The sequence below is a fragment of the Bos javanicus genome, chromosome X, assembly GCF_032452875.1.
Source record: "Bos javanicus breed banteng chromosome X, ARS-OSU_banteng_1.0, whole genome shotgun sequence".
Taxonomy (NCBI): Eukaryota; Metazoa; Chordata; class Mammalia; order Artiodactyla; family Bovidae; genus Bos; species Bos javanicus.
In genome coordinates this window covers 126675534-126703324 of record NC_083897.1, presented here as the reverse complement: position 1 = coordinate 126703324, position 27791 = coordinate 126675534, and the positions used below count along the sequence as shown (strand labels likewise).

General features: G+C 40.9%; 1 protein-coding gene across 6 annotated transcripts in view; it reads right to left on the bottom strand.

The window, feature by feature from the left end:
• ARHGAP6 (Rho GTPase activating protein 6) overlaps positions 1-27791 on the bottom strand; it is a 541668-nt gene that overhangs the window by 63525 nt on the left and 450352 nt on the right. For all 6 annotated transcript variants that reach the window (XM_061407887.1, XM_061407886.1, XM_061407889.1 and 3 more), the window contains one exon: positions 24890-25049. In XM_061407887.1, the coding sequence (XP_061263871.1) occupies positions 24890-25049 (160 nt within the window). The remainder of the gene's footprint in view (positions 1-24889; positions 25050-27791) is intronic.

The following is a 27791-nucleotide window of genomic DNA, read 5'->3' as shown; positions in this document are numbered from 1 at the left end:
TTGCACTCCAAGGGACTCTCAAGAGTCTTCTCTAACACCACAGTTCAAAAGCATCAATTCTTTGGCGCTCAGCCTTCTTCACAGTCCAACTTTCACATCCATACATGACCACAGAAAAAACCATAGCCTTGACTAGACGAACCTTTGTTGGCAAAGTAATGTCTCTGCTTTTGAATATGCTATCTAGGTTGGTCATAACTTTCCTTCCAAGGAGTAAGCGTCTTTTAATTTCATGGCTGCAATCACCATCTGCAGTGATTTTGGAGCCCCCCAAAATAAAGTCTGACACTGTTTCCACTGTTTCCCCATCTATTTCCCATGAAGTGATGGGACCAGATGCCATGATCTTCGTTTTCTGAATGTTGAGTTTTAAGCCAACTTTTTCACTCTCCTCTTTCACCTTCATCAAGAGGCTTTTTAGTTCCTCTTCACTTTCTGCCATAAGGGTGGTGTCATCTGCATATGTAGAGGTTATTAAAGAGTATTTTCCATATTAAGCTGATTCTAGAGATACTAAGGGTAAAAAATATTGTCCAAGGAAAGACTCATTTTTGGTGACAGATGGAAGAGTAAGGGTTACTTTTGGGGAATGGTGACTGACTGCAAAGGGGTATGAAGGAGCCTCCTGGTGTGCTTAGATTGTTCCTTAGCTTGATCTGGTTGTTGGTAACATGATCCATGAGCTATATGTATTAAGAACCCATTGAGTTGTACGTGTGGACATTCATATTTATTTACATCACTATATATATGTTATTCCTCAATAAAAATAACAAAAGACTTTGTCATTTTTATGGAATGGCACCAATGTAAAAATTACATGAATCGAATGGGGATGCAAACCCAGCACAAAAGTCTTGCACCACCAGAAAGTTCTCGTACCTCTAACTTTTCTAAATATCTGAATGCCCATGATCTCATCCAGCAACCATGACTTCCTTGTGACACAGGCATACAGGGACAATGAAGAGCTGGGTGATTTTGGAGTATGTACTAGAAGCTGAGCATCCATGGTCTCATTACATTCTCATAGCAGCTCTACAAAGCTCACACTATTATATTTTGTGATTTTATAGATGATGTTAGGAGAGGTTAAGTAACTTGTCCAGGGCAGAAATTGGTAAGGGATACATTTAAAAACTTACACCCAGGATTAGCCCACACCAAATTGGTCCTCTTGATTTCTCACTGTGCTGTAGTGAAGAAAATATGGTGTCTATTTGAGGGAGGTGACATTAAAGACCAGATACAGGGAGCAACATGTCCAAAGTAATAGAGAGTTACAGAGGAAAGAGAAACTAACAATATTTGAGTTCTAAATGTTTACCAGGATGGGCATCAATTATTTTTGCATGTATGATATTATCTAATACATATCAGCATACAATCCACTCATGTAGCCTTTTGATCTATCTATCTTGCAGTTGAGAAAATTAACATCAGAGAACTAAAGGAAACCGTCCCCAAATCGCAGGACTGGTAGGTGGTAGAACTGTAATCCAAACTCCTAATACAGCTCTTTCTAAAAAGCCTGACTCTGTCTTGAGAGGGGTGGCTTGGAGAACTCAGATACTTGTGATGAGAAGCTGAAAATCCTTTGTTTAAGGTCACTAGGCGTCTGCATCATGAGAGATGGTTCTGAAGGTATTTGTAAAACAGGGGCTGTTCATCTGTGAGGGTCATTTAGACTCTGCCCTACAAGAAGTCTGAGTGATGGGCAAGAACATGGTAAGGCCCATTCCTTAGTGAAGCAATAGCAGAGAATGGATGTAGACGGCCAAATTCAGGGATGCACCTGGATATGGGACGGGGCATCAACATTTAAGTCCCTTTAAATTCCTTCACTCACAGAGTTCCATAAAGATCACATTATTGGAAAGGAGAAGAAACTGCCTGTGCAAATTGCCTGAGACATGAAATGAAGTCAAACAGAACTAAGTGCAACTCTGGGGACAAAACCCTCTTCTGATGCTGCCACAGAACTAGTCCAGTGGGTTCGACATGACCATACCCACTTCCCCACCCCACTACTCCAGTTGTGTTTAGCCCGCACAGTGATTGATTGATTGATTTAATTGAAGTATAATTGATTTACAATGTTGTGTTAGTTTCAAGTGTACAGCAAAGTGATTCAGTTATACATATATATGTGTGTATGTGTGTGTTCTTTTTCAGATTCTTTTCCCTTATAGGTTATTACAAAATATTGAATATAGCTCCGTATCCTATACACTAGGATCTTGTTCATAATTTATTGTATATATTCAGATCGGATCAGTCGCTCAGTCATGTCTGACTCTTTGCGACCCCATGAATCGCAGCACACCAGGCCTCCCTGTCCATCACCAATTCCCAGAGTTCACTCAGACTCATGTCCATCGAGTCAGTGATGCCATCCAGCCATCTCATTCTCTGGCGTCCCCTTCTCCTCCTGCCCCCAATCCCTCCCAGCATCAGAGTCTTTTCCAGTGAGTCAACTCTTTGCATGAGGTGGCCAAAGTACTGCAGTTTCAGCTTTAGCATCATTCCTTCCAAAGAAATCCCAGGGCTGATCTCCTTCAGAATGGACTGGTTGGATCTCCTTGCACTCCAAGGGACTCTCAAGAGTCTTCTCCAACACCACAGTTCAAAAGCATCAATTCTTCGGCGCTCAGCCTTCTTCACAGTCCAACTTTCACATCCATACATGACCACAGAAAAAACCATAGCCTTGACTAGATGGACCTTTGTTGGCAAAGTAATGTCTCTGCTTTTGAATATGCTATCTAGGTTGGTCATAACTTTCCTTCCAAGGAGTAAGCGTCTTTTAATTTCATGGCTGCAGTCACCATCTGCAGTGATTTTGGAGCCCAGAAAAATAAAGTCTGACACTGTTTCCACTGTTTCCCCATCTATTTCCCATGAAGTGGTGGGACTGGATGCCATGATCTTCGTTTTCTGAATGTTGAGCTTTAAGCCAACTTTTTCACTCTCCGCTTTCACTTTTGTCAAGAGGCTTTTTAGTTCCTCTTCAGTTTCTGCCATAAGGGTGGTGTCATCTGCATATCTGAGGTTATTGATATTTCTCCCGGCAATCTTGATTCCAGCTTGTGTTTCTTGTATATATTATTATATACAATATATATTGTATATATTTCTTGTATATATTATTATATACTAATATATATTGTATATATTAGTAGTGTGTAATGTTAATCCCAAACTCCTAGTTTCTCTCTCCCTTCCTTTCCCCTTTGTAATCATGTTTGTTTTCTATGTCCTTGTATCTATTTCGGTTTTGTAGACAAGTTCATTTGTACCATTTTTTTTAAAGACTGCACATATAAGTGATATCATATGTCTTTTTCTGTCTGGCTTACTTACTCAGTATGATCATCTCTAAGCCAGACGGAGATCTGCAAAAACTTAAGCTCTAGGGCGAAATCTTGGGAAGTTCACATAGGTGTCTGGATTCCCGACCTCTTGAGGAAGGTGCGAGAGCTGGCAGCACCAGTCCCACAGTCCTCACGCTCACCCCAGGCCAGCAGAGATGCCTATGCCCCTGAGCCATGGCACACCTGGCAAGCCTTGGAGTTTGCGACTCCATCCTAGCCTACAAGGGAGGTTCTAGCTTGTTTCAAATCTTCAAAAAAAAATTCCTGCAGAGAAAAGTTGAAGGAATGCTTTTTGGCAGCACCTCTCCCACTTTCCCCAACCACAGCTGCCTTGCTATTTACTTGCACCAGAAAAACAGACTCTTAGAGAACGCAAACCAAAGGAATTCATAGGCAGTGAGGGGAGCACAGTCACAGAGTAAGGAAAAAATGACATAAAAAGACACACTTGGGTGGCAGAATGGGAAGTGGCCTTTTAGAAACTGCAAATAATTTATGCCATGCTTTCTCAGCCTTGGCATGAATGACTTGTGGGGCTGGATAACTCTCTGTCCTGAGGGGCTGTCCTCTGCATGGTGGGGTATTTAGCAGCATCTTTGGCTTTAGTTTACCAGATGCCAGAACACCCACCCATTCTCTGTTGTGACAAATGATAATGCCTCTGGACATGGCCAAGTGTCCCTCAGGGACAAAACCACTCTGGTTGACCACCACCGGTCTGTGCATAACTCTACCTAGAGAACAGCTATGGGCTCAAACCATGTGACATCTGAACTAGAAAACATTGCCATTTTCTGACCGGTCACAATACTCAACTTTAATCTCAGTATGTGTTTTTAAAGAATAATATAAAAATGTTTATGAATCGATGAGCCTTATATATAATGATGAATTTTGGACACAATAACAAGTTCTATCAATTTATAAAGAAATGCAAGTCTGCCTATAGCTATCTTTATACCAAGTCCTGATTACAGGTAGGGGGATACAGCAAACTCCGTGAGTCAAAAACCTTCTATTTCTTTCCATGAAGTTTTTTTTTTTTTTTTTTCTCCTCTGATGGGGTTGTGGGCAGGGAGGGGGACATCAGATCGTGTCATCTGGTGGGGAACAGTTGTGTGAATGGAGCATCTTTAGCATTCAGGGAAGATACAGGGAGACCATTTCTTCTTCTTTTTTTAAGAGGGCTAAACATGGTGAGGGTGAAGAGACCTACTGGCCAGCCCTTCATTGGCCAGAACTAGGATTCTGGAGGAAATTGTAGGAAGACACTTTTGTCAGCAAATGGAACTGCTCAGCAGTGAAATGTGTAGCCTCACAAAAAAGCACTGCTCCCTGTGGCTTCACTCTCAGACGCTCTCTGTCTTGTGGCCCTCACTCTGCGGGGGGAACTATGGCATGAGGAGCCCTTTGCAAAGGGCTCTGTGGTGAGGAAGAGGGGTCTCCAGCCAGCAGCCAGGCGAGCGAGCCTGGACCCTGATCCTCCAGGCCAGTCACGGAGGATGACTGCACTCAGATGACTGCAGTCCCGGGCCAACTGGATGCAAACCTCATAAACCAGAACCTGAACCGGAACAACCAGGGTAGGGTAATCCCAGAAACTGTATGACAAGAAACATTTGTTAGTTTTTAAAAAAGAAAACATAATGCTCAGCTAAATGCATGTAGTATCCTAAATGGGATCCTGGAACATAAAAAGGATATTATTAGTGGGAAAACTGGTGAAATCTAGTGTGGCTTCCCTGGAGGCTCAGACAATAAAGCATCTGCCTGCAACGCGGGAGACCTAAGTTCGATCCCTGGGTTGGGAAGATTCCCTGGAGAAGGGAATGGCAACCCACTCCAGTATTCTCTCCTGGAGAATTCCATGTGGTTGCAAAGAGTCTGACATGACTGAGCGACTAACACTTTCACTGGTGAAACCCAAAGTCTGTAGTTCAGTTGAGAATAACAAACCAATGTTGGTTTCTTGGTTGTGATAAGGGTACAAAGGTTATAAAACATGCTATCATTAGGGGGAACTGGGTGAAGGGCATAAGGTTACTCTGTATTATTTTGGTAACTTTTCTGCCAATCTAAAATGACTCCCAAATTAAGCATTTGTTTTTTTTTAAATGCCCTTTCCCCCAGGCACTAGGTGAATTCAAGCAACGGCTGAAGACTCATTTGTCAAGCATGTGAGAAAGTGGAGGCTTGTAGTGCTCACTTAAGTACTTCTGAAACACACACATAAAGCTGAACTTTATGGCAAGAAGGTGACTCACAAGCCAGTTTCTGACCTAGCTGAAATTATTGAAATAATCTGCCTAATCACATCCCTCTGATCTGAAAGAAAACATGTGTCTAGGCCAATATAAAGAATCCATTTTATCGCCATTCTGTGTAGCATGTTTTCTGGAAAGGGAGTGGACAGTTGAGAGGCTTGACCAGATCTGTTTTTTGGGCACTGGTGATGTTTTCATACATGGCTAGTTAGACGATCTTTAGATACCTCCTATTTCTTAGGTTCTCTAAATCGTTTTTCTTTTTAAGTTATCTAGACTTGGTACCTGTCATGTGCATCCAAGAACACTGATTAGTACAGAATCTGTTTACTTTTCATGTTCTGATGCCTATTCTGATAAGCCAAAATGTAGTTTTAAATCAGATGTGTGAAAGTACATTAGGTGAGTTACAATCCACAGTTACAATCTGTGGATGTCTTATAAAAGCAGTTACTAAAACTATGTTTAATCCTTCACTAAAACTAAAATTCATCCTTTATTCTCATCTGCATCCCCTTTCAATGGCTCTCAAGCCACAGATCTCCCCAAAATAAGGTAAGTGAAAGACTATACAAGATATTTTATTTCCAGTTTGGAGCTCTGTCAAAGAAGTAATAATATTATTTATGGCCCCTGGCACCTGAAGGCCATTCGTTGGGCCCACACTCCAAGTCTAGTGTTTTTGGATAATTAATCTCACCGATGTAAGTTAATATGGCTAAATAAATCAGCATTGGAAAACAATATAGGGACTGATGAGAGCTGGGCAACCAAAACACCAAAGTCATATTCCAGGAAAATTCGAGCTGGACAATGGAGCCAGTTACTGCCACACACATGCACAGTGGAATGAGTTCAAAAGAGCCCCTGCCACTTTGAGTTGCCTGCTTCATATTCAAAGTACATCCCAAGAAAAGGAAAGGAGAGCAGCCTGGACAGGAAAGAGTAGTAGTTACCAGGAAAGTGGCCACCTCTGCTTCTTGGCCGGAAATGTGGCAACAATCCGAGGATAGGGGAACCATTGGAGCCAGTGAGATACTCTGGCCTAAGAGTTAAACTGGGATTGACCCCATATATTTAGGACAGGAGCCAAAGGAGGGCTCTCTCCTCTCTTCTAAAATGAGTAACCTCTGTTAAGGGATGATGTAGGGTGCACAGTCCTCAGCAGTTGCAATTGCCAGGCTCCAGAGCACAGGCCTGGGCTTAGCTGCTGTGTGGCATGTGGGATCTTCCCAGATCAGGGATCGAACATGTGTCTCCGGCACTGGCAGGGAGATTCTTTACTACTGAGCCACCAGGGAAGCCCCTCAGATTCAGTCTTAAAGGATGAAGTTACCCTTCTCAGGAGCCTTTGAATTTTGGTGGGGATTTCTCCCAATAAATCACATGGTGCCTGCTGAGTCTAGGAAATCCGTTCTTGTCCTAAGCCTCTTAGTGTTTTATTCCTAGTAATCCAAACTTTTATCAAGCAAGTGTTCTACTGGTGAAAAAAGATGAGAAAATCTCAAATTTGGGGCGGGGGGGGTGGGGACACTGATAGTTTTTTTCAGTGGAAACTAGGGCTCTAGAGAGTGAAAAACAAGAATTCTGGAAGAAAACAATCTACATGGAAAAAGTGCGAAACAATGTATTGGAGTCCAAACTGGCTCTGCCTTTCAGTCAACTTTGAACCTCACTGTATATAGAGATATTCATGCTATTTTCAAAAAATATTTCAGGCTATGGACTCTTGGTTATTTCATCAAATCTATATAGGTTAAAGTTTCCTTTTATGTATCACCTTATCCTTGGCAGTTTTTTCCATTAACCTTGATTGAAATAGAAAGCAGGTAGAAACCGGGTCAATGAGTCATTCTTCTTGGTTTAAATTCCAATCTATCCAACACTATTTCTTCATCCTGCTATCACCTTGTGGATTAGAGTTTTCAAAATCTAATTTCCAAAGTGTCTGTGTTTCTTGGGGAAGGAAATATTTATGGTATTCTTAAGCAATGCTGATGCCTCTCCTTAGGGCCACGGCTCCCCAAAGTACTTGAGAAATGTAATCCCCACAGTTTACATGTTGAAGTGGCGGTGAAATTATCAAAGCCATGGTCAGAAACTAAGAACATTCTGTGAGTCTCACTGTTGTAAAGAAAGACAGATCTTGGAGATCACGCTTCCAGCTAAACTAAACACTAAGAAACCTTTCTCCTTTCGTGTAAATTATTTGGCAAGGTAATTGAGTATGAGTGAGTGAGGTCACTCAGTCATGTCCGACTCTTTGCGACCCCATGGACTGTAGCCCACCAGGCTCCTCCATCCATGGGATTCTCCAGGCAAAAATACTGGAGCGGTTTGCCATTTCCTTCTCCAGGGGATCTTCCTGACCCAGGGATCGAACCCAGGTCTCCTGCATTGCAGGCAGACACTTTAATCTCTAGTTCTGAAATTTTTTCTCAAGAGGAAAAAAAAAAAAAAAAAGGCCTTGTAGATTCTTGAACCTCAAAACAAGTAAGGTTCTAGTTCAGAAAACATTGAGCTATTCGATTTGTCCAGCAGTCCCATTATTCTACCAAAATGTGAGGTAGAAAAGCTGTCTGCATGGCTTGGATGCCACGGGCTTAAAAGCTCAACTATGGTTTTTTCCTTAACCAGGCATTCTATGTAATCACTGCTTACTGTAATAACTGGTCGTGAACAAATTATACCCTACAAAGACCTTTTCCTTGCTGTCATTTTTTCCACTTTCAAGTACTATGAGTTAAGAAAAAAATAAATAAAGGTATAAGCTCGTGATCCAAAAGAACAGCTCTGCTGTTACCTTCTCTCAAACTAGGAGCTAGTCTGCCCTTCCAGGCTCTTGAATGTATGCTCTTATTGTGCATACATTGAGTTGAAAACAGTATTTTTAACTTAGTCTATGGAGGTATTGTATTTGCAGAAACAAAAGTGTCCAAATATCAGGACAAAAAAAATGGCTTTTGGCAAGTCATTTCCTTAAGTTATATTTCTTTCCTGGAGCATAAAGGAAAGCAAGGAGGTAGGAGAAAAAAAAGACAGAAAGCATTCATCCCAAAGAAATACCCTAGATTAGTAACTCAAGGATATTAAATTGCAAATTAGAAGAGTTTCAGCATTATTTGTTTTAAAGCCAAAGCTTGCAGGTCAAGTTAAAAAGACTCAGACAAGGGCATTGACACATGGTGTGATTTTTTACCTCTCTAAGGGGCTAATGCTACCTACCTTCTCTTGATAGATATCATTTTATATAAGCAAGAAGGGAATCAATTATCTTTTTTTTGGGGGGGGGATCAATTATCTTTAAGTAATAGACTTTAATCCTTGGAAACTCCTCCAAATTTCCTCCAGTTGCTGTCATGAAAACAGCTCTCATAGATTCAGTCACTGGCTCAATGGTACAATTGGATGAAGACTATTAACCTCATCCTTTCCTTTCCCATTCCTGTTTTTGATTATTCTTTGAACCATTTGAGCAGTTCTTTATGATATGTATGAGTGCTAAGTTGCGTCAGTCGTGTCCAACTCTGTGTGACTCCATGGACTGTAGCCCACCAGGCTCCTCTGTCCATGGGATTCTCCAGGCGAGAATATTGGAGTGGATTGCCATTTCCTTCTCCAGGGGATCTTCCCCACCCAGGGATCAAACCTGGGCCTCCTGCATTGCAGGCTGATTCTTTACCACTGAGCCACCGGGGAAGCCCCTTATGCTATAGAAATACCATACAAGTAACAGTGCTATGATTGAATCTTTAATCCTTTCCATTCAATTTCTTAATTATTTCTTGAGCAGCAAAAGCAAAGCACTGTTAGACACGAATGCAAATCAATCTAAGAATGGTTTCCTCTCTACTGCTTGTTTGCAATGGCAGAAGATGACATTGCTATATGGACATCAATAGTTTCTAATCTAAACCCATCTTTATCCTACTACACCCCCATCCAATTTTTCCTTTCCCTGTTTTGTTATGTGCTTACCCTCTGTGTGGTCATGCATCCCGAGATGAGTTCTCACCCAAGGCTCAGGAAAGGAATCTTAAGTCAAGCTAGTTCTTTCTGCTTGCCATACTGATTTGGGCACTGGCTGCTGCTAAGTCACTTAAGTCGTATCTGACTCTGTGTGACCCCATAGACAGCAGCCCACCAGGCTCGCCCGTCCTTGGGATTCTCCAGGCAAGAACACTGGAGTGGGTTGCCATTTCCTTCTCCAATGCATGAAAGTGAAAAGTGAAAGGGAAGTCGCTCAGTCGTGTCCGACTCTTTGTGACCCCATGGACTGCAGCCTTCCAGGCTCCTCCGTCCATGGGATTTTCCAGTCAAGAGTACTGGAGTGGGGTGCCATTGCCTTCTCCATGGGCACTGGCAGGTGTTGCAATTCTAGGGATTGAGAAGGGAGGGGAGCCTGCTAGGAGACAGCAGTGAAAATCTTTTTTTGCTATTAAAAAATACTTGCTGAAGAGTCACTGCTCTTCTCTGCCTCTTCATGCTGCCACAGAAGCAGTGATGCCAGATGCTACCACAGTCATTTTGTGACAAGGAGGGAAGCCAGACAAAGAAGGAAGTGACCCATGATTGCAGCAGAGAAAAAAGGTGGAAGGCCACTGAATTAATGAGTCCTAGAATTAGCCTATCTGTGGGCTCCTAGTAAAGAAATATAATCAATTGCTTTGCAATATGTTCACTTTTTTTTGGTTTCTGTCATTTGCAGCCAAAGCATCTTTAACGGTGGATAATTCAAAACTGTTGCAGGATATGTTTTTCTACTTATATTTGTTCTAGCCTTGTCAGGTAAAGGCAGCCCTAGAAGATCCAGATTTGAGTGGCATCTGAGATAAGGAAGGAGGGTTGGAACAGGAAGATCAGATTACAAAGAACTGCAAATCTGTAAATAAGTGAAGTCCTTAAAGACAAAGATAGCTAAATGCTCAGTTATCAAACCAGATAGTAATAATAAAGCTAAAAATCAACCCATACTGGAGATTAACTTATTATTAAAGTCACCCATCTGACGCATAACTTACATTCCTATAATCTGCATGCTGGCTTCAGTTGTTTAAGCAACTCATTAAAATATTGACATTTCTTTCTTGTTTAGTTTCACCAAAGGAATTTATTACTCACTTTGAAGAAAAAATATTTGATCACAATAAACACTAAAACATCTGAGAGTTATGAAGTTCTGATAACTAAAAAAAAACACTCAATTATTGAAAAATAAAACTAAGATAGTGAAGAAATTGAATGGGATGGTCTTGTTGACCAACACATGGATAATAACTGTGAATTACTATATCAAATTAATTAATGTTAATCTCTTAAATCAGAGGTCAGCAAGTTTTTTCTGTAAAGGTCCAGACTGCAAATATTTTTGGCTTTGTGGGCCACATGGTCTCTGCCAAAACTATTCCACCCTGCTGTTGAAGCACTAAAGTAGCCTTAGACAATACAGAGACAAATGAGTATGCTGTGTTTTAATAAAACTTTATTTACAAAAACAGGCAGTGGGCTGAATTTGGCCTGTGGGCTGTAATTTGCCCTCTCCAATCTTGAATGAAGACCTCCTTAAACTACTTTCCCACAGCTTTCCACTTATAAAAATGTTAGAAACACCCACTGATTGAATTTTTAAATCATCTTGAGGGCTCAATTTCAAATTATCTAGAAAGCATGATGGATTAAAAAAAACACTCAGTATTTAATTTCAATTAATACTTATTTGCCTTTGTTTTGCCCAAAGGGAAACAAAGAAAAAAGCAAAACTGGAAGCTCCTATTCATATTTCAAGGATGGGACATTCTGGGTAATTATCAAGTTTACTTTTGGGCCATGATCCCAAAAGAGAGAATAGTGTAGTCTTGAAATGTTTGAAAGGTGCCAGAATATTTCAGAAAATGCAGTGACAAAAGTTTTGTTCAAGATGCCAAAGCCTTGTGCAGTAATAGCTGCTACTCCAACAAAAATATATCCATACATGTAAATGTAATCGGTAGGGACAAGAGCTCAGATAGAAACCTATATTGTCTGAGAACACGAAGGAAGCCATTTGTAAACATGAAGGCACAAAACATATGGCGTAAATAACCCCTGACTATTGTACTGACTTGCCTGCTTGGCAGCAGAACAGAATCACACAGCAGCACACACTCGAGAACTTGACGTGGTAAAAGCCCTGGGGTATAGAGGAGAGCATCCAAGAAGAAAATTTCAAAACAAAACGAAACAAACCTGCAGCGAAACCTCGCTGTCATTTTTGGGCTTTCCTGGAATAGGTAGATAAGGCAACTTATATCTGTCAGGGCCACCACAGGTCACTTGGAAAGGATGATATCCCCTGCTCTGTGTTTTAACACAGTTGATGTATCTGTGCTTTCTCTATCAACCGACTAAGAACTCCTGGAGGATATGGACTATTGTGGAGCTCAGGCTCTAGGGTGCTCGGGCTTCAGGAGTTGTGGTGCGCAGGCTTAGTTGTCCTGCAGCATGTGACATCTTCCCACACCAGGGATCGAACTCATGTCCCCTGCATTGGGGGTGGTAGATTCTTAACCATTGGACCACCAGGGAAGTCCCTGTGGATTATTTTTGACATGACATTATAGCTTCCATCAGAGGTTTCTACCTCTTCAGAACCTCATACTCAACATGGCGCCCTCCTTCAGGCTGTATGCCCAGCTTGGTACAGGAGAGGGAGCAGTGAAGCGGCACGGGAAGCCCCTGGGTGACACTCCACTGTTGGGCTCCAGGTAGAGAAGGCACTACATGCTTAGGCCGAGGGTCTAGCCTCTTTCTGTGGCCCTAGGGAAAGTGCCCCATCCATCTTCAGTTCAGTTCAGTTCAGTTGCTCAGTCGTGTCCGACTCTCTGTGACCCCATGAACTGCAGCACGCCAGGCCTCCCTGTTCATCACCAACTCCCGGAGTTCACTCAAACTCACGTCCATCAAGTCGGTGATGCCATCCAGCCATCTCATCCTCTGTCATCCCCTTCTCCTCCTGCCCCCAATCCCTCCCAGCATCAGAGTCTTTTCCAATGAGTCAACTCTTCACATGAGGTGGCCAAAGTACTGGAGTTTCAGCTTTAGCATCAGTCCTTCCAAGGAACACCCAGGGCTGATCTCCTTCAGAATGGACTGGTTGGATGTCCTTGCAGTCCAAGGGACTCTCAAGAGTCTTCTCCAACACCACAGTTCAAAAGCATCAATCTTACCAAGGCCCTAAGGGCCACAGTAATGAACAAGTGAAAGTTTTCTACGCTGACATTTTTTTTGTTCTTTGTGATCATCTCTTCTCCATTCCATCTGCTTTCCAAGATTGTGTGTGGGTCATAACTTATTAATGAATCATGAAAATTTGGTAGCTCATAGAACGCAATAGAAGAGAACATTGTAGAGGTGTATCTCAGATAACGATAAGCATCATTTGGCTTGTGTGTTTGATGGGCTGAGATGTAAAATGTATTTCTCACTATAGATTTTGGACAAAAAGTTTGAAACCTTTTCCTCTAAGATAAACTTAAATCTGTGGGGCATGCTCAGCACAGGCTACAAACTGAACAGATTCCTTCTTTTAAGTGAAAGAGTATTGCAAATAGCTTTGATAGTAACCTCAGTAGGCAACGGGGGCCTTGGGAGTTGGTTTTTCAACAAAGGCATAGATTCTGTGGTTGAAGATTACTCTGCTGCTTTTTAGGTGCAGTGGGCAGAATCGGAGAGAAGTCTTGAATTGAAGAAAGCAGAGTCTATGGTTATAGTTAAAGTGAGACATAATGATGGGGTGACCCAGGATTGAGGATAGATACAAGACAAAGTGATATGGTGATGATATGATAATGATGATGATGATGAATGACTTTTCTTGAGAGTATAAAACGTTAGGTGATGTTTTCAGCTCATCATGGTTATTACTTTGCTCAAATATCCTGTCAACCCTGTGGGACCATCAATCAAATTTGGAAACTGGGCATGGGGTGAAGCAATAGGGAAGCACTGCCATTTCAAGATCATTACTGAGGATCCTGTGGAACACAAGAGAAAGATGGTTGGTGGTCTTTAGAGAGAAAGGGAAGAGTGAAGGCAGGGGCTTACTTTCAAAGGTAAATATGCAGGTATGCATACATGCATTCATGCATTTCTCAAAGATTTTGCTGAGAGTCACTGGAGTATTGGGCAGTATAACCAGTGTTCCAGATTCAGAGACAAATAAGAAATAGCCTCACCCCACGGGAAATCACAACTCTCCAGGGAGATCACATCATTGGTGATTGTGAACACATAAAAGATGCGACTACCTCTACAGCTCATACACTAGAGACATTTGCTGAGGGTCTCTGAGCCCAGTGGCCTACATTATTTTCTGGTCACCCTACTTGGTGATTGTTTCCTATCAGCATTTTTACCTACACTGGAGTTTGGGGATCTGAAAGTAGGTTTCAACTTCATTTTTATTGGGTTGGCCAAAAATCGCGAATGAACTTTTTGGGCAACCCATAGTTACACAGAAAGCTCTGATAAACCGGTCTAGCATTTCACCTCTCCAAGTGGACAACGGCAGCAGGGATAATGCAGAAATTGGACAGTTATAGTTTCTGTCTAGGGTTGTTACATAAACACCCAAGATCAATTGCCTTGTCCACCAGGTTGCCCTTATTTTTTAAAATCAACATTCAAATCACAAACCAAAGATAGCTGCAGTGTTAACCAACCAAGAATGTCATTCTCTTGATTTCACTGAGTTGTTTACTTGGGTTTTACACAGCCTGAGGGACAATGGTGAGGGACCATTTTATAAGGAAGCCATATAACTGAGCAATTTTGAGGCATCAGGCTTCTCTTTTCTTAGACTATTGTCCACATTTTCTTAAACCATCAGCTATTCCTCATTCCATGACACTGTTTTCAAAACATGTAAACAAAGCCTTTCTCAATTTTGATAGCAGAAATTAAGTGAAGAAAAAAACAGCACTGAAGAAAACTTGAGTATGTATTTCTCTCTTGTGAAACTATTCAGCTTTAAATATTTAGCTTCCATTATAATGAGGTTAAGCCATATCGCCTACACTAACCTGCCTTACATACTGGGCATCAACTAGTCACTTCCTTTCATTTTACCTTAGACCAGAGGTCAGCAATTTTGCTTTCCTGTGAAAGACCAGATAGTAAAAGTTTGAGACTCTGTGAGGCATAAGGACTCACAACTATTCAACTCTCCCACTGATGCTCAAAAGCAGCCATAGACAATACGTAAATGAATAAGCATAGCTGTGTGCCAATAAGATTGTATTTACAAAAACAGATGGTGAGCTGAGTTTGGCCAGTGGGTGTCAGTTCACTAACCCCTGTCTTAGACCATTTGTATTAAAATGCTATCCAAATAATATTAATTGAACCTGATACATAAACACAACTCAGTTGATGTGCTCTGAATAAATGAAAAGTTCGTGAAAACCATTGTTGCTGTTGTTGTTTTTTAGTTGCTCAGTCATGTCCCACTCTTTTGCAACCCCACGGACTGTAGCCTGCCAGGCTCCTCTGTCCATGGGAGTTCCCAGGCAAGAATACTGGAGTGGATAGCCATTTCCTCCTCCAGGGGTTCTTCCTGACCCAGGGATTGAACCTGCATCTCCTGAGTCTCCTGCATTGGCAGGCAGATTCTTTAGCACTGAGCCATCAGGGAAGCCCGTGAAGGCCATGAGGTGTTTAATTTCTCGATCATGATCTCCGCGTTTGTTTCCTGGATCAGCTGTTAAACTATCTACAGACAGTCTGATTCAAGAGCCTATGCCAAGAGCAGCCTTTGACCAGGTAGAAACATTCCATGGTTGCCTCCATGGGGCAATCTCAAGCTTACAGGAAAACGCAATTGATAGATACGATCCCTCCCACTGAAAGACATCCTTATTTCTACACTAGATTCTCTATAGCATCTTCAAAATTTCCTCACTGAAATGGCTGGAAGAAGCACAAGCTGGAATCAAGATTGCCGGGAGAAATATCAATAACCTCAGACATGCAGATGACACCACCCTTATGGCAGAAACTGAAGAGGAACTCAAAAGCCTCTTGATGAAAGTGAAAGAGGAGAGTGAAAAAGTTGGCTTAAAGCTCAACATTTAGAAAACTAAGATCATGGCATCCGGTCCCATCACTTCATGGGAAATAGATGGGGAAACAGTGTCAGAATTTATTTTTGGGGGCTCCAAAATCACTGCAGATGGTGACTGCAGCCATGAAATTAAAAGACGCTTACTCCTTGGAAGCAAAGTTATGATCAACCTAGATAGCATATTAAAAAGCAGAGACATTACTTTGCCAACAAAGGTCCGTCTAGTCACGGCTATGGTTTTTCCAGTAGTCATGTATGGGTGTGAGAGTTGGACTGTGAAGAAGGCTGAGCGCCGAAGAATTGATGCTTTTGAACTGTGGTGTTAGAGAAGACTCTTGAGAGTCCCATGGAGTGCAAGGAGATCCAACCAGTCCATTCTAAAGATCAGTCCTGGGTGTTCTTTGGAAGGAATGATGCTAAAGCTGAAACTCCAGTACTTTGGCCACCTCATGCGAAGAGTTGACTCACTGGAAAAGACTCTGATGCTGGGAGGGATTGGGGGCAGGAGGAGAAGGGGACGACAGAGGATGAGATGGCTGGTTGGCATCACCGACTCGATGAATGTGAGTTTGATTGAACTCCGGGAGTTGGTGATGGACAGGGAGGCCTGGTGTGCTGCGATTCATGGGGTCGCAAAGAGTCGGATGTGACTGAGCGACTGAACCGCACCGAAGTCTAGATGGGAGTAACAAATTAAACTCATCAGTCATCTTATAAGGTTTATGTAAATCTTACTCATTTTTATTGTGTGTGTCTCCTGGCTAAATAGATATAGAGGAGGGAGGAGTCACAAGATTGGAGAATCCTAGGTTCCTGCATGACTGTGTGGAGGACAGTCCACTCTCCTGATTGTTATGGCCAAGCTGCATTAGATAGTGCCTGAAAGACACTTTTATACTATTAAGGTACTAAGTGGTTAGCCTATCTTGACTAATATATAAATAGCCTATCTTGACAAGTATATATCTGTGAGATACATTTGTAGAAGTAGCTTTATTGGGCCATTTCAAAGTTGCATGCATGCTAAGTCCCTTCAGTCATATCTGGTTCTGTGCGACCTATGGACTCTAGCCTGCCAGACTTCTCTGTCCATAGGATTCTCCAGGCAAGAATACTGGAATGGATTGCCATGCCCTTCTCTAGGGGATCTTCCTGACCCAGGGATCGAACCCGTGACTTTTAGGTCTCCTGCATTGGCAGGCAGGTTCTTTACCATTAGCGCCACCTGGGAAGCCCAATGTTGTCAAATTGCCTTGAAAGCTGCTGCAACAACTATATTCCTATCAACAGTATATGAGAGTCTGTTTTCTGAGAAAATATACTATCCAACTTTTGGAGTCATTCCAATCTAAGAGGAAAAAATAATCTCCCTGTTGTTGAGCTTGCATTTCCTGAATGAATATGAGGGTGAGAGCACCTTTACAGATATTTATAACTCATTTTAATTTCTTTTCCTGTGAGATGCCTATAATTTGTCCACATTTTAATTATTTTCTTTCTCATATTAATTTGTAATAAAGGTCTGTATCCTGGAGAAGTTAGCCTTTAGTTTTTCAAATGTGTTATACATTTCTATTTATTTATTTATTTACTTTTTTGCCCCACAGATGATTCTATTCTTTTTTAAATGTAGTGAAACAGGTCACTCTATGTTTTCTGTGTAGTGACTTTCTCCACGTAAAAATATATTAATATCTAGCTGTTTTGTTTTAGTGCATTCATAGTTTCATTTTTTAAATCTTCAAATCTTTCTTCCACATCAATTTATTTTGATATAAGGAGCAAGGTCAGAATCTCAATTTTTCTTCTCAATGGTAGTCTCATTGTCAGAAATACAATAATAATCCATCATTTCCCCCTGATAGGAAATGCAATGTTTATGTCATAAGTTCTCATATTTATTTTAGCTCAGTTCTGAACTCTATTATCTTCCATTGATCTGCCTATTGTGAAGCAGTACAATATTCTTTTAATTGCTTTAGTTTTATAACATTTAATAAATGGCTAGGGATAATTTCTCTTTGACCTCTTTTTCAGATTTTCCCCCGTCTACTAACTTTCATATAATTATTTGCCAAGATGATGTTTAGATCAATTTAGTGATATTACAAAAATTAATTCTTTCAGTATGTTTTCTGGAACCATGCCCAGTTTATAGATAATTTAGGACATAATTTATATCTTTATATAATTGATTCTTCTTACTTAAGAAAAATATGTCTTTTACATTGATTTCTAACTTCCCTTCTTATTCAGCTTAGATCCCAAGGTCTGAGACTGTAATCACTCTCTTGTATACTGTATTAATACAGCTGCTGTAACAAACAACCACAAACTTAGTGGCTAAAATGACTTAAATTTATTATTGACATTTCTGGAGACCAGAAGTCTGAAATGAGTCTCACTGGGCTAAAAGCAAGGTATCAGCAGGGTTGCATTCCGTCCTAGAGGCTCTAGTGAGAATCTGTTTCCTTGCCTTTCTTTAGTTTCTAGAGGCTGCCTGCATTCTTCGACTTGTGGCCCTTTCCTCTATCATCAAAGCTAGCAGCAATGCATCTCTCTGACTCTTCCTCCAAAGTCATATCTCTCTTTGACTACAGCTAGGAAAGTTTCTCTGCTTCTTAGTACTCATATGATTAGTTTTAATCCCCCCCAGATAATCCAGAATAATCTTGCTGTCTTAAAGACCCGAGTTGGTCACATCTGCAAAGTTGATTTAGACATGTTAAGGAAATAGCCAAAGATTCCAGGCCATCTTTAAGGGGTCTAGATTTCTTCTTACCACAGATTTCTCAACTGCCATGTCCCTCCCTACCAAGACTGAACTCAACTAGAAAATCCTAACTCCACTGTTAGGAGAAGGGGGCAACAGAGGATAAGATGGTTGGATGGCATCACTGACTCAATGGACATGAATTTGAGCAATCTCCGGGAGATAATGAAGGACAGGGAAGCCTGGCTTGCTACAGTCCATGGGGTCACAAAGAGTTGGACATCACTGAGCTACTGAACAACAACAACAAAGCTGCCCAGATGTTTATTCTGCAATTTAAATTCCCAGCTTCTAACCTTGAATAGACCTTTTGGGCTGCCCTGTAATTCTGCAACATTGCTGGTCCATTCACTTCCCGCTTTTCCATTCTTTTCCTCTTTCCTCAAACCTCCAGGACCTCCTTCTTATCCCCACTCCTAACAGATGAAATAGTTTATTTTGCTGAGAGAGGAGAGGCAATCTGGAGTGAAATTCCACATGCTTTCCCATCATCTAATCTGCCTGCATCTGTACCCATATAACCCATGTCCACCTGCTACTAAACCCCAGGAGGAGCTCAAACTCTCTACCTGTGGCTTTGGATCCCACCACTGCAGTCCACTCTAGGAAATAACTCCAGTAATTTCCTAACCCTCAACCTTCAGTTCTTCCCTCTCTATGGTGAATCCCAGCAGCTGATGAATACATTATATTATCATTCATCTGCGCTATGGAAGCACCAGTCTCATAGAGGAAGACAGTCCTCCAAACATACACATAAATAAATTTCTATAGTCATTCCAGGGGCTTCCCAGGTGGCACAGTAGTAAAGAACCTGCCTGCCAGTGTAGGAGATGCAGGAGATGTGGGCTTTATCCCTGGGTCTGGAAGATCCCCTGGAGAAGGAATTGGTAACCCACTCCAGTATTCTTGCCTGGAAAATCCCCATGGACAGAGGAGCCTGGTGGGCTATAGTCCATGGGGTCACAAAGAGTTGGACATGACTGAGTGATTGAGCATGCACACACAGTCATTATAAGGTAACAAAGAGCAAAAATGTGAGCTTGAATATGTTTCCATTTTCATTATACCCACTATCTCAGTAGGCTTTATATCATTTGTTTAGGTTCTAGACCGTGGTATCTGTATTTATTTTCCTGAGTAAATTCATACAGTGACTCTGACTCTGTTTAGAACCTCCACTTAGGTTTTTGCATGGAACAAAAGTGGCCATCCTCAGCCCGAAGCTGCCATCATAGCACTCAGCACCAGCCATGCATTTGATCTTGGTAAATATTCAATGTCTATAATCATCTCACCCAAACACTAGTTTTAGAACTCTTGGGTGATATCTGTTTTTTCCCACCCAGCCACACAATTCCTTCTCTCTTTCATAAGTAAGAGATGATTTGTAAATCATTAGCTCCCATTTTGATAGAAAGTGTCAAAATAACTCCTGAAGCCCAAACATCTTTGAACATCTTGATAGAACAAATCTTTCTCTGAATGTACTAGGACTCACATAGTTGCAGAAATAAGCAATGGAGACAGAGCTTCTAGCAGATAAGTTATATAAAATTCTCTGTTTGTTAAAGGTTATTTATTTAATGGACTCTTTAAAAAGCAAGAACAAAGAGAAACATCAAATTCACTGGATTTGAAAACAAAATTACAAAGAATATTTGTTCCTTGATATCTCATCTGATATGTCTCAAATCTGGATTTCACATAAGTTTTTAGAGTCATCATTTCCTTCACTATAAACTGGGCTTGCCAACATTTCTATTAAAATTTTTTCTTAGGAACTGAAAGATCATCTGTTCTCGTAAAACAGAAACAGGGCTGTTGGACCCCACCTGGGCCATCTTGTGAATTAATAGGGAAGCAAGGGCAGGTTTCGACTCCAACCTAAAACCAAACAAAGACAAGATGAGGCAGAATGAGATTATCCTAGGAAGAAGCAGCAACCCGGCCTGATGGCAATTAGTACTCATTTTTCACCAACTGCCAAAGGGATTTTCTTCTTACTTGAGGTGAGTATCTCTGTGTTACATTAGCATGAGAAGATACAACAAGGCTAGGAATTTCCTCCTGGGAGGAACTGGCTATGGTTGTGGTGTCAAGTAGAGTATGATGAGAAAGCCATAGGAGCCAGGCATCAGTCAGTGAAATGTGCCTGTCCTACCAGTCCCTTGGCCTAACCTGCCTCTGCCTTCTCCTGAACTCTTTCATGACCTTCAACAGAGTCCAAGATACCAGTTTAAAGAATAAAAGTGGCCCCTCTTGCCACTTCTGTTTAACATAGTATTGGAAGTCCTAGCCACAGCCATCAGGCAAGGAAAAGAAATGCATCCAAATTAGATGGGAATAAGTAAAACTACCACTATTTGCAGAGGACATGATATTTTGTATAGAAAACCCTAAAGTCTCCACCAAAATAGTATTATAACTAATCAATGAATTCAGTAGCAGCAGGATGCAAGAATAACATACAGAAATTGGTTGCTTTTCTATACAGTAATAATGAACTATCAGAAAAAAGTAAAAAAAAAAAAATTCCATTTAAAATCACATCAAAAAGAATGAAATACTTGGGAATAAACTTAACCAAGGAGGTGAAAATCCTATACTCTGAAAACTATAAAAGACTGATGAAGAAAACTGAAAATAATACAAAGAAATAGAAAGATATCCCATGCTTTGGGACTGGAAGAATTAATATTATTAAAATGGCCATACTACCCAAAGCAGTCTACAGATTTAATGCAATCCCTATCAAAATACCCATGACACTTTCCACAGAACTAGAACAAATAATCCTAAAATTTGTATGGAACCACAAAAGACCTGGGATTGCCAAAGCAATCTTGAGAATAAAGAACAAAGTTGGAGATATCACCTTCCTAATCCTTAGACTACAGTAATCCAGTGTGTTACTGATACAAAATTAGACACATAGAGCCCAGAAATAAACTGACACACCTCTGGTCATTTAGTCTATGACAAAGAAGGCAAGAATATACAATGGAGAAAAGACAGTCTCTTGGATAAGTGGTGCTGGGAAAACTCAACAGCTGCATGTAAGAAAATGAGATTAGGACTTCCCTGGTGGTTCAGTGGTAAAGAATCTGCCTGCCAATGCAGACAGAGGACATGGGTTCCATCCCTAGTCTGGGAAGATTCTACATGCTGCAGGGCAACTAAGCCCATGCGCCACAACTATCGAGTCCGAGTTCTGGAGCCCGCAAACTGCAACTGAAGCCCACATGCTCTAGAGCCCATGCCCTGCAACAAGAGAAGCCACTGCAATGAGCAGCCCGTATGCCGCAACTAGAGAGTAGCCCCCAGTCACCACAACTAGAGAAAGCCCAAGGGCAGCAACAAAGACCCAGTGCAAGCAAAAATACATAAAACATAACAACTTTTAAAAAGAGCCAACGCAAAAAAATGAGATTAGAATGCTTCCTCACGCCATATACAAAAATAAACTCAAAATGTATTAAAGACCTAAATATAAGACTTGAAATCATAAAGCTCATAGGCAGAACACTCTTCTACATGTCGGAGCAATATTTTATTGGATCTATCTCCTAAGGCAGAAGAAATAAAAGCAAAAATAAACAAACAGGGTGTAATTAAACTTAATATTTTGTCCTTGAAAAATCAAAAAGATAACCTATGGGGACTTTCAGTGGTTAGGAATCCATGCTTCCAATGCAGGGGGCACAAGTTAGATCCCTGGTCAGGGAACTAAGATCCCACATGCCATGCAGTACAGAAGAAGAAGAAAAAAAAGACAACTTATGGAATGGGAGAAGATTTTTGCAATGTGACCAATAAGGGGTTGTATGTATCCAACATACAAAAACAGCTCATACAACTCAGCATTAAAGAAAACAAATAACCCAACTGAAAAACAGGCAGACGACCTGAATAGACATTTTTCCAAAAAGGGAAATGCAGATGGTCAAGAGGTCAGAATCACTAGCCATCAGAGAAATGCAAATCAAAATCACAATGAGATATCACCTCACATCTGCTAAATGGATATCACCACAAAGTCTACAAACAACAAATGTTGGCGAGGATGTGGAGAAAAGGGAATCCTTCAAAACTGTTTGTGTGAATGTAAACCAGTGCAGCCACTGTGGAAAATAATATGGAGGGTCCTCAGAAAACTAAAAATAGAACTACCATATTATCCAGCAATTCCATTTGCGTATATATCTAGAAAAAAACACACATTCAAATTGTTTTGTTGCTAACTCATGTCCAACTCTTTGTGAACCCATGGACTGTAGCCTACCAAGCTCCTCAGTCCATGGGATTTCCCAGGCAAGAATACTGGAGTGGGTTGCCACTTCCTCCTCCAAGGGATCTTCCTGACCCAGGAATCAAACAAGCGTCTCCTACATTGGCAGGCAGATTCCTTACCACTGAACCAAGGTACATGTACCCCAATGTTTCATGACAGAATTATTTACAATTGCCAAGGTATGGAAGCAACTGAAGTATTCACAACATATGAGTGGATAAAGAAGATGTGGTGTGTGTATATATATATATAAATATATATATTTATATTTATATACACACACACAAAATAGAATATTACTCAGGCATAAAAAGAAAGAAATCCTGCCATTTGAAGCAATGTGGATGGACTTAGAGAATATTATGCTTAGTGAAATCAGTCAGACAAAGAAAGACAAATACTGAATGATATCACTCATATATGGAATGCAAAAAATAAACGAATGTATATAGCACAACAGAAATAGACTCATGGATGTAGAAAACAAACCAGTGATTACAAGTTTGGAATGGGAAGAGAGATGGGCAAGATTGGGATATGGGATTAAGAGGTACGACGTACTATGTATAAAACAGATAAGCATCTAGGATATATTGTACAGCACAAGGAACCATAACCATTATCTTATAATAACTTTGACTGGAGTATAGTCTGTAAAAATACTGAATCACTATGCTGTATACTTGAAACTAATATAACATTGTAGACCAACTATACTTCAATTTTTTAAGAAAAAGAATAAAAGTGGCCCTGAGAGTCATCATCCAATGAAAAATTCTGGGTGGTCAGTGTTTTTGTGCTGCTCTCTTTAGTCAATGAAACTGAACCTCCTACTAGAGAGGTGAATTACACAAGATCACCTGTGGAGGGGAAGTGATCAGACAAGTTCTCATATTCTAGTCTTCAGAGTCCTACTCTAGAACTGTTACCATTAGCCACAAATAAGCCCAGAAAATAGCCCCACCAGCTCTGTTGTTGGCGAAATGTAAGCACATGTGTTCATGTGTACATTCAGGTTGCCCAGTCTCTACACTTGGGCCCTTGGGACCTGACAATGCTTGCTGTGGGGAACTGTCCAGTGTATTATAGGATGTTCAGCATTCCTGGCTTCTAACCCCTCTAGGCTGTGAAAACTCAAAGTGGAACCAGACATTGCTAAATTCCACCTGGGGGTGGGAGAACCATCCTTGGTTGAGAACTACGTATCTATGTGTATGTGCATATGCATGATATGAATTATTTTATGAATAACTACTCATGAAGCATTCCCTCAACCCCTCAATAAAAGAAAACAAAGGAGAAGTTCTGCAGATACTGAAATCTGGCAGGCAATCTAGCTTTTATATGTAAGTTTTAGGCACAGCTTCCAATGTTCTTTTCATGTCAGGTTTACCCTATTTGTGTAGCATCACAACTTTTCACTCCACCTCAAATTACCTTTCTGTATATGCTAACACATTAAAAAGTGCCTTTATAGAAAATAGAAAACATTCAGAAATGTGGCTTTACAGATCAAAGGATTTCAAATATATGTTTCCCAGTTTTAGTAGAATCAGGATCTGTGTTTGTAAAAACATCAGACAACTAGGCCTGCACTGGCTTCAGTGCAGATGAACCCTAACAGAGAATGCTAGGTGGATAAAAATAAGTTAACATTGGTATAATAACTGATTCTGGGTTTGCATAAGGTCAAAAGACCTTGTGTTTAACTGGTTGGTAAACCATTCAACTGGTTATTTTGAAATCATATTGAGATAGACATGGTTTTTCTTCTCATCTTTTAAGGGACTTTTTTGAAAGTTCTTTTTAACTGGTTTTGCTGAAGCCATGTAGACTGTTGAGATGCACGTGGCTTTCCCCTTTAATGCCCCGTCAATCTTCCTTTTAATAAACATATTAGTTGACATGTAAACTGTCCTATTGAACACATCTGTCAAACTGGATGCCCATGCCAGCCAATGACCCAGAAGCTGTAGCTTCCTTCCTGAGTCAGTGGTAGGGCTGAGATGAATCTGCAGCTTGTAACTCTGGCAGAGCATTTGTGACTGGCAACATCCCCCACGGAATGGCAAAATGGGGCCTTACCTTTGGGAATGGTGATCTGACAGCTCAGGTCACAGTCCTGCTGCAGCTGATAAAAAGCCACTTCCTGTAGGCGGGCTCGCTCCAACTCTGAGAGGCTCTGGATGGGCACTGACCTCAGCCGCACACTGCGACCTGACATACTGTTCCAGGTGAAATCACCCTGCAGACCAAGGGGGAAACATCAAGGGTCACACAGTGATCTGCGACTCACAGACCTCAGCCTCTCCCTCAATTGGTCACAATGTCAAGCAAACTTCATTTTTGTGTTCCAAAATCAGCTCTCAGTCCCTAAAATCCAACCCACTCTTAGTTAACTGTGGATTTTCTCAGTCAATTGCAAACATCCCAGTCTGGAGAATCTTCTAGGTCACCCGATCTCATAAAATGACACGAAGAAAACCATGTGGAAAGATACTTCAAGATACTTCTTCCTCTCTTTTATGGGAACACATGGAAACTTTTGCATTTTTATTTCTCAGTAACAGAAAAAACTACTGCTAATTGCCATCATGCAAAGGCTAACAGAGTTTTGCCAAGAGAATGCACTGGTAATATCAAACAGTCTCATCCAACAACACAAGAGAACTGTACACATGGACATCACCATATATGGTCAATACCAACATCAGATGGATTATATTATTTGCAGCCAGAGATGGAACGGCTGTATATAGTCAGCAAAAATAAGACTGGGAGCTGACTGTGGCTCAGATCATGAACTCCTTATTACAAAATTCAGACTGAAATTGAAGTAGGGAAAACCACTAGACCATTCAGGTATGACCTAAATCAAATCCCTTATGATTATACAGTAGAAGTGACAAATAGATTCAAGGGATTAGATCTGATATACTGAGTGCCTGATGAACTATGGACGGAAGTTCATGACATTGTGCAGGAGACAGGGATCAAGACCATCCCCAAGAAAAAGAAATGCAAAATGGTTGTCTGAGAAGGGCTTATAAATAGCTGAGAAAAGAGAAGCGAAAGGAAAGGAGAAAAGAAAAGATATACCCATTTGAATGTAGAGTTCCAAAGAATAGCAAGGAGAGATAAGAAAGCCTTCTTCAGTGATCAATGCAAAGAAATAGAGGAAAACGACAGAATGGGAAAGACTAGAGATCTCTTCAGAAAAATCAGAGATACCAAGGGAACATTTCATGCAAAGATGGACACAATAAAGGACAGAAAATGTATGGACCTAACAGAAGAAGAGATTAAGAAGAGGTGGCAAGAATACACAGAACAACTATACAAAAAAGATCTTCTCAACCCAGATAATCACGATGGTGTGATCACTCACCTAGACCCAGACATCCTGGAATGCAAAGTCAAGAGATGGGAATACCAAACCACCTGATCTGCCTCCTTAGAAATCTGTACACAGGTCAAGAAGCAACAGTTAGAACTGGACATGGAACAATGGACTGGTTCAAAATCGGGAAAGGACTACATCAAGGCTGTCACCTTGCTTATTTAACTTATATGCAGAGTACATCATGCGAAATGCCAGGCTGGATGAAGCACAAGGTGGAATCAAGATTGCCGGGAGAAATACCAATAACCTCAGAGATGCAGATGACACCACCCTTATGGAAGAAAGTGAAGAACTAAAGAGCCTCGGGAAAGTGAAAAAGGAGAGTGAAAATGTTGGCTTAAAACTCAACATTCAAAAAACTAAGATCATAGCATCTGGTCCTACTATCATTTCATGGCAAATAGATGGGAAAACGATGGAAACAGTGACAGACTTTATTTGGGGGGGGGGCTTCAAAATCACTGCAGATGGTGACTGCAGCCATGAGATTAAAAGATACTTACTTTTGGGAAAAAAAGCCATGACCAATCTAGACAGAATATTCAAAAGCAAAGACATTACTTCACTGACAAAGGTCTGTCTAATCAGAGCTACGGTTTTTCCAGTAGCCATGTGAGTTGTACTGTAAAGAAAGCTGAGCGCTGAAGAATTGATGATTTTGTATTATAGTGTTGAAGAAAACTCTTGAGAGTCCCTTGGACTGCAAAAAGATCCAATCCAACCAGTCCATCCTAAAGGAAACCAATCCTGAATGTTCATTGGAAGAACTGATGCTGACACTGAAATTCCAATACTTCGGCCACCTGATGCAAAAAATTTGACATTGGAAAAAACCCTGATGCTAGGAAAGACTAACGGTTGGAGAAGAAAGAAAACAATAAAAAATTAAATGGTTAAATACTACCATGAATTCAAAGTGCGTAAGTATGAACAAGCTCCGAAAACGGGTGACAGGAAAACCCGAAAGGTGTAGTCCACCAGGTTATAAAATAATTGATCACAAGTGAGAAAATCAACTGAGCAAACTAAAGCATAACACATTAAACAAACACACAGAAAAGTGTTAAATACAACAAGCCCAGAAAATAAACCCTGCCTTAATATTTTTTTTTCCGCAAGGTCTGTTTTTGGATACAACCATATTGGTTTTGTCCATCTGACAAAACCTCCAAAAATTGGGAGCTGCGCAACCTGAATTCCTAACCGAACCCGGCCGCATGCTAAGGGCAACCCAAAAGACCCACCTTGGGAACGAGCACTCCTAAACCAGTTAGGGTGAGCAGTGTCAAGGGTAAGTCTGGGTCAAGAGTTTGTGGCAGATCTTTTCACTTAAGTGCGTGAAGGTTCATTAATCGAAATATTACGTTTAAAAGAAATCTACGATGAATTAAAATAGTAAATTCAATCTATATTGCATGCGGTGCATGCTGGTTATGCAAACGAACGCTGAGTCTCCGCCTCCGAGATTCACGCCTTTCCCCGCCCCAGCTTCCGGTCCCTTGTTCCCAGGCCCCTGAGTCCATGTTTTCTCCTTGACACTCTGAGTCTGATTTCTTCTCAATAAGTATTTTGTTGACGGCTTAA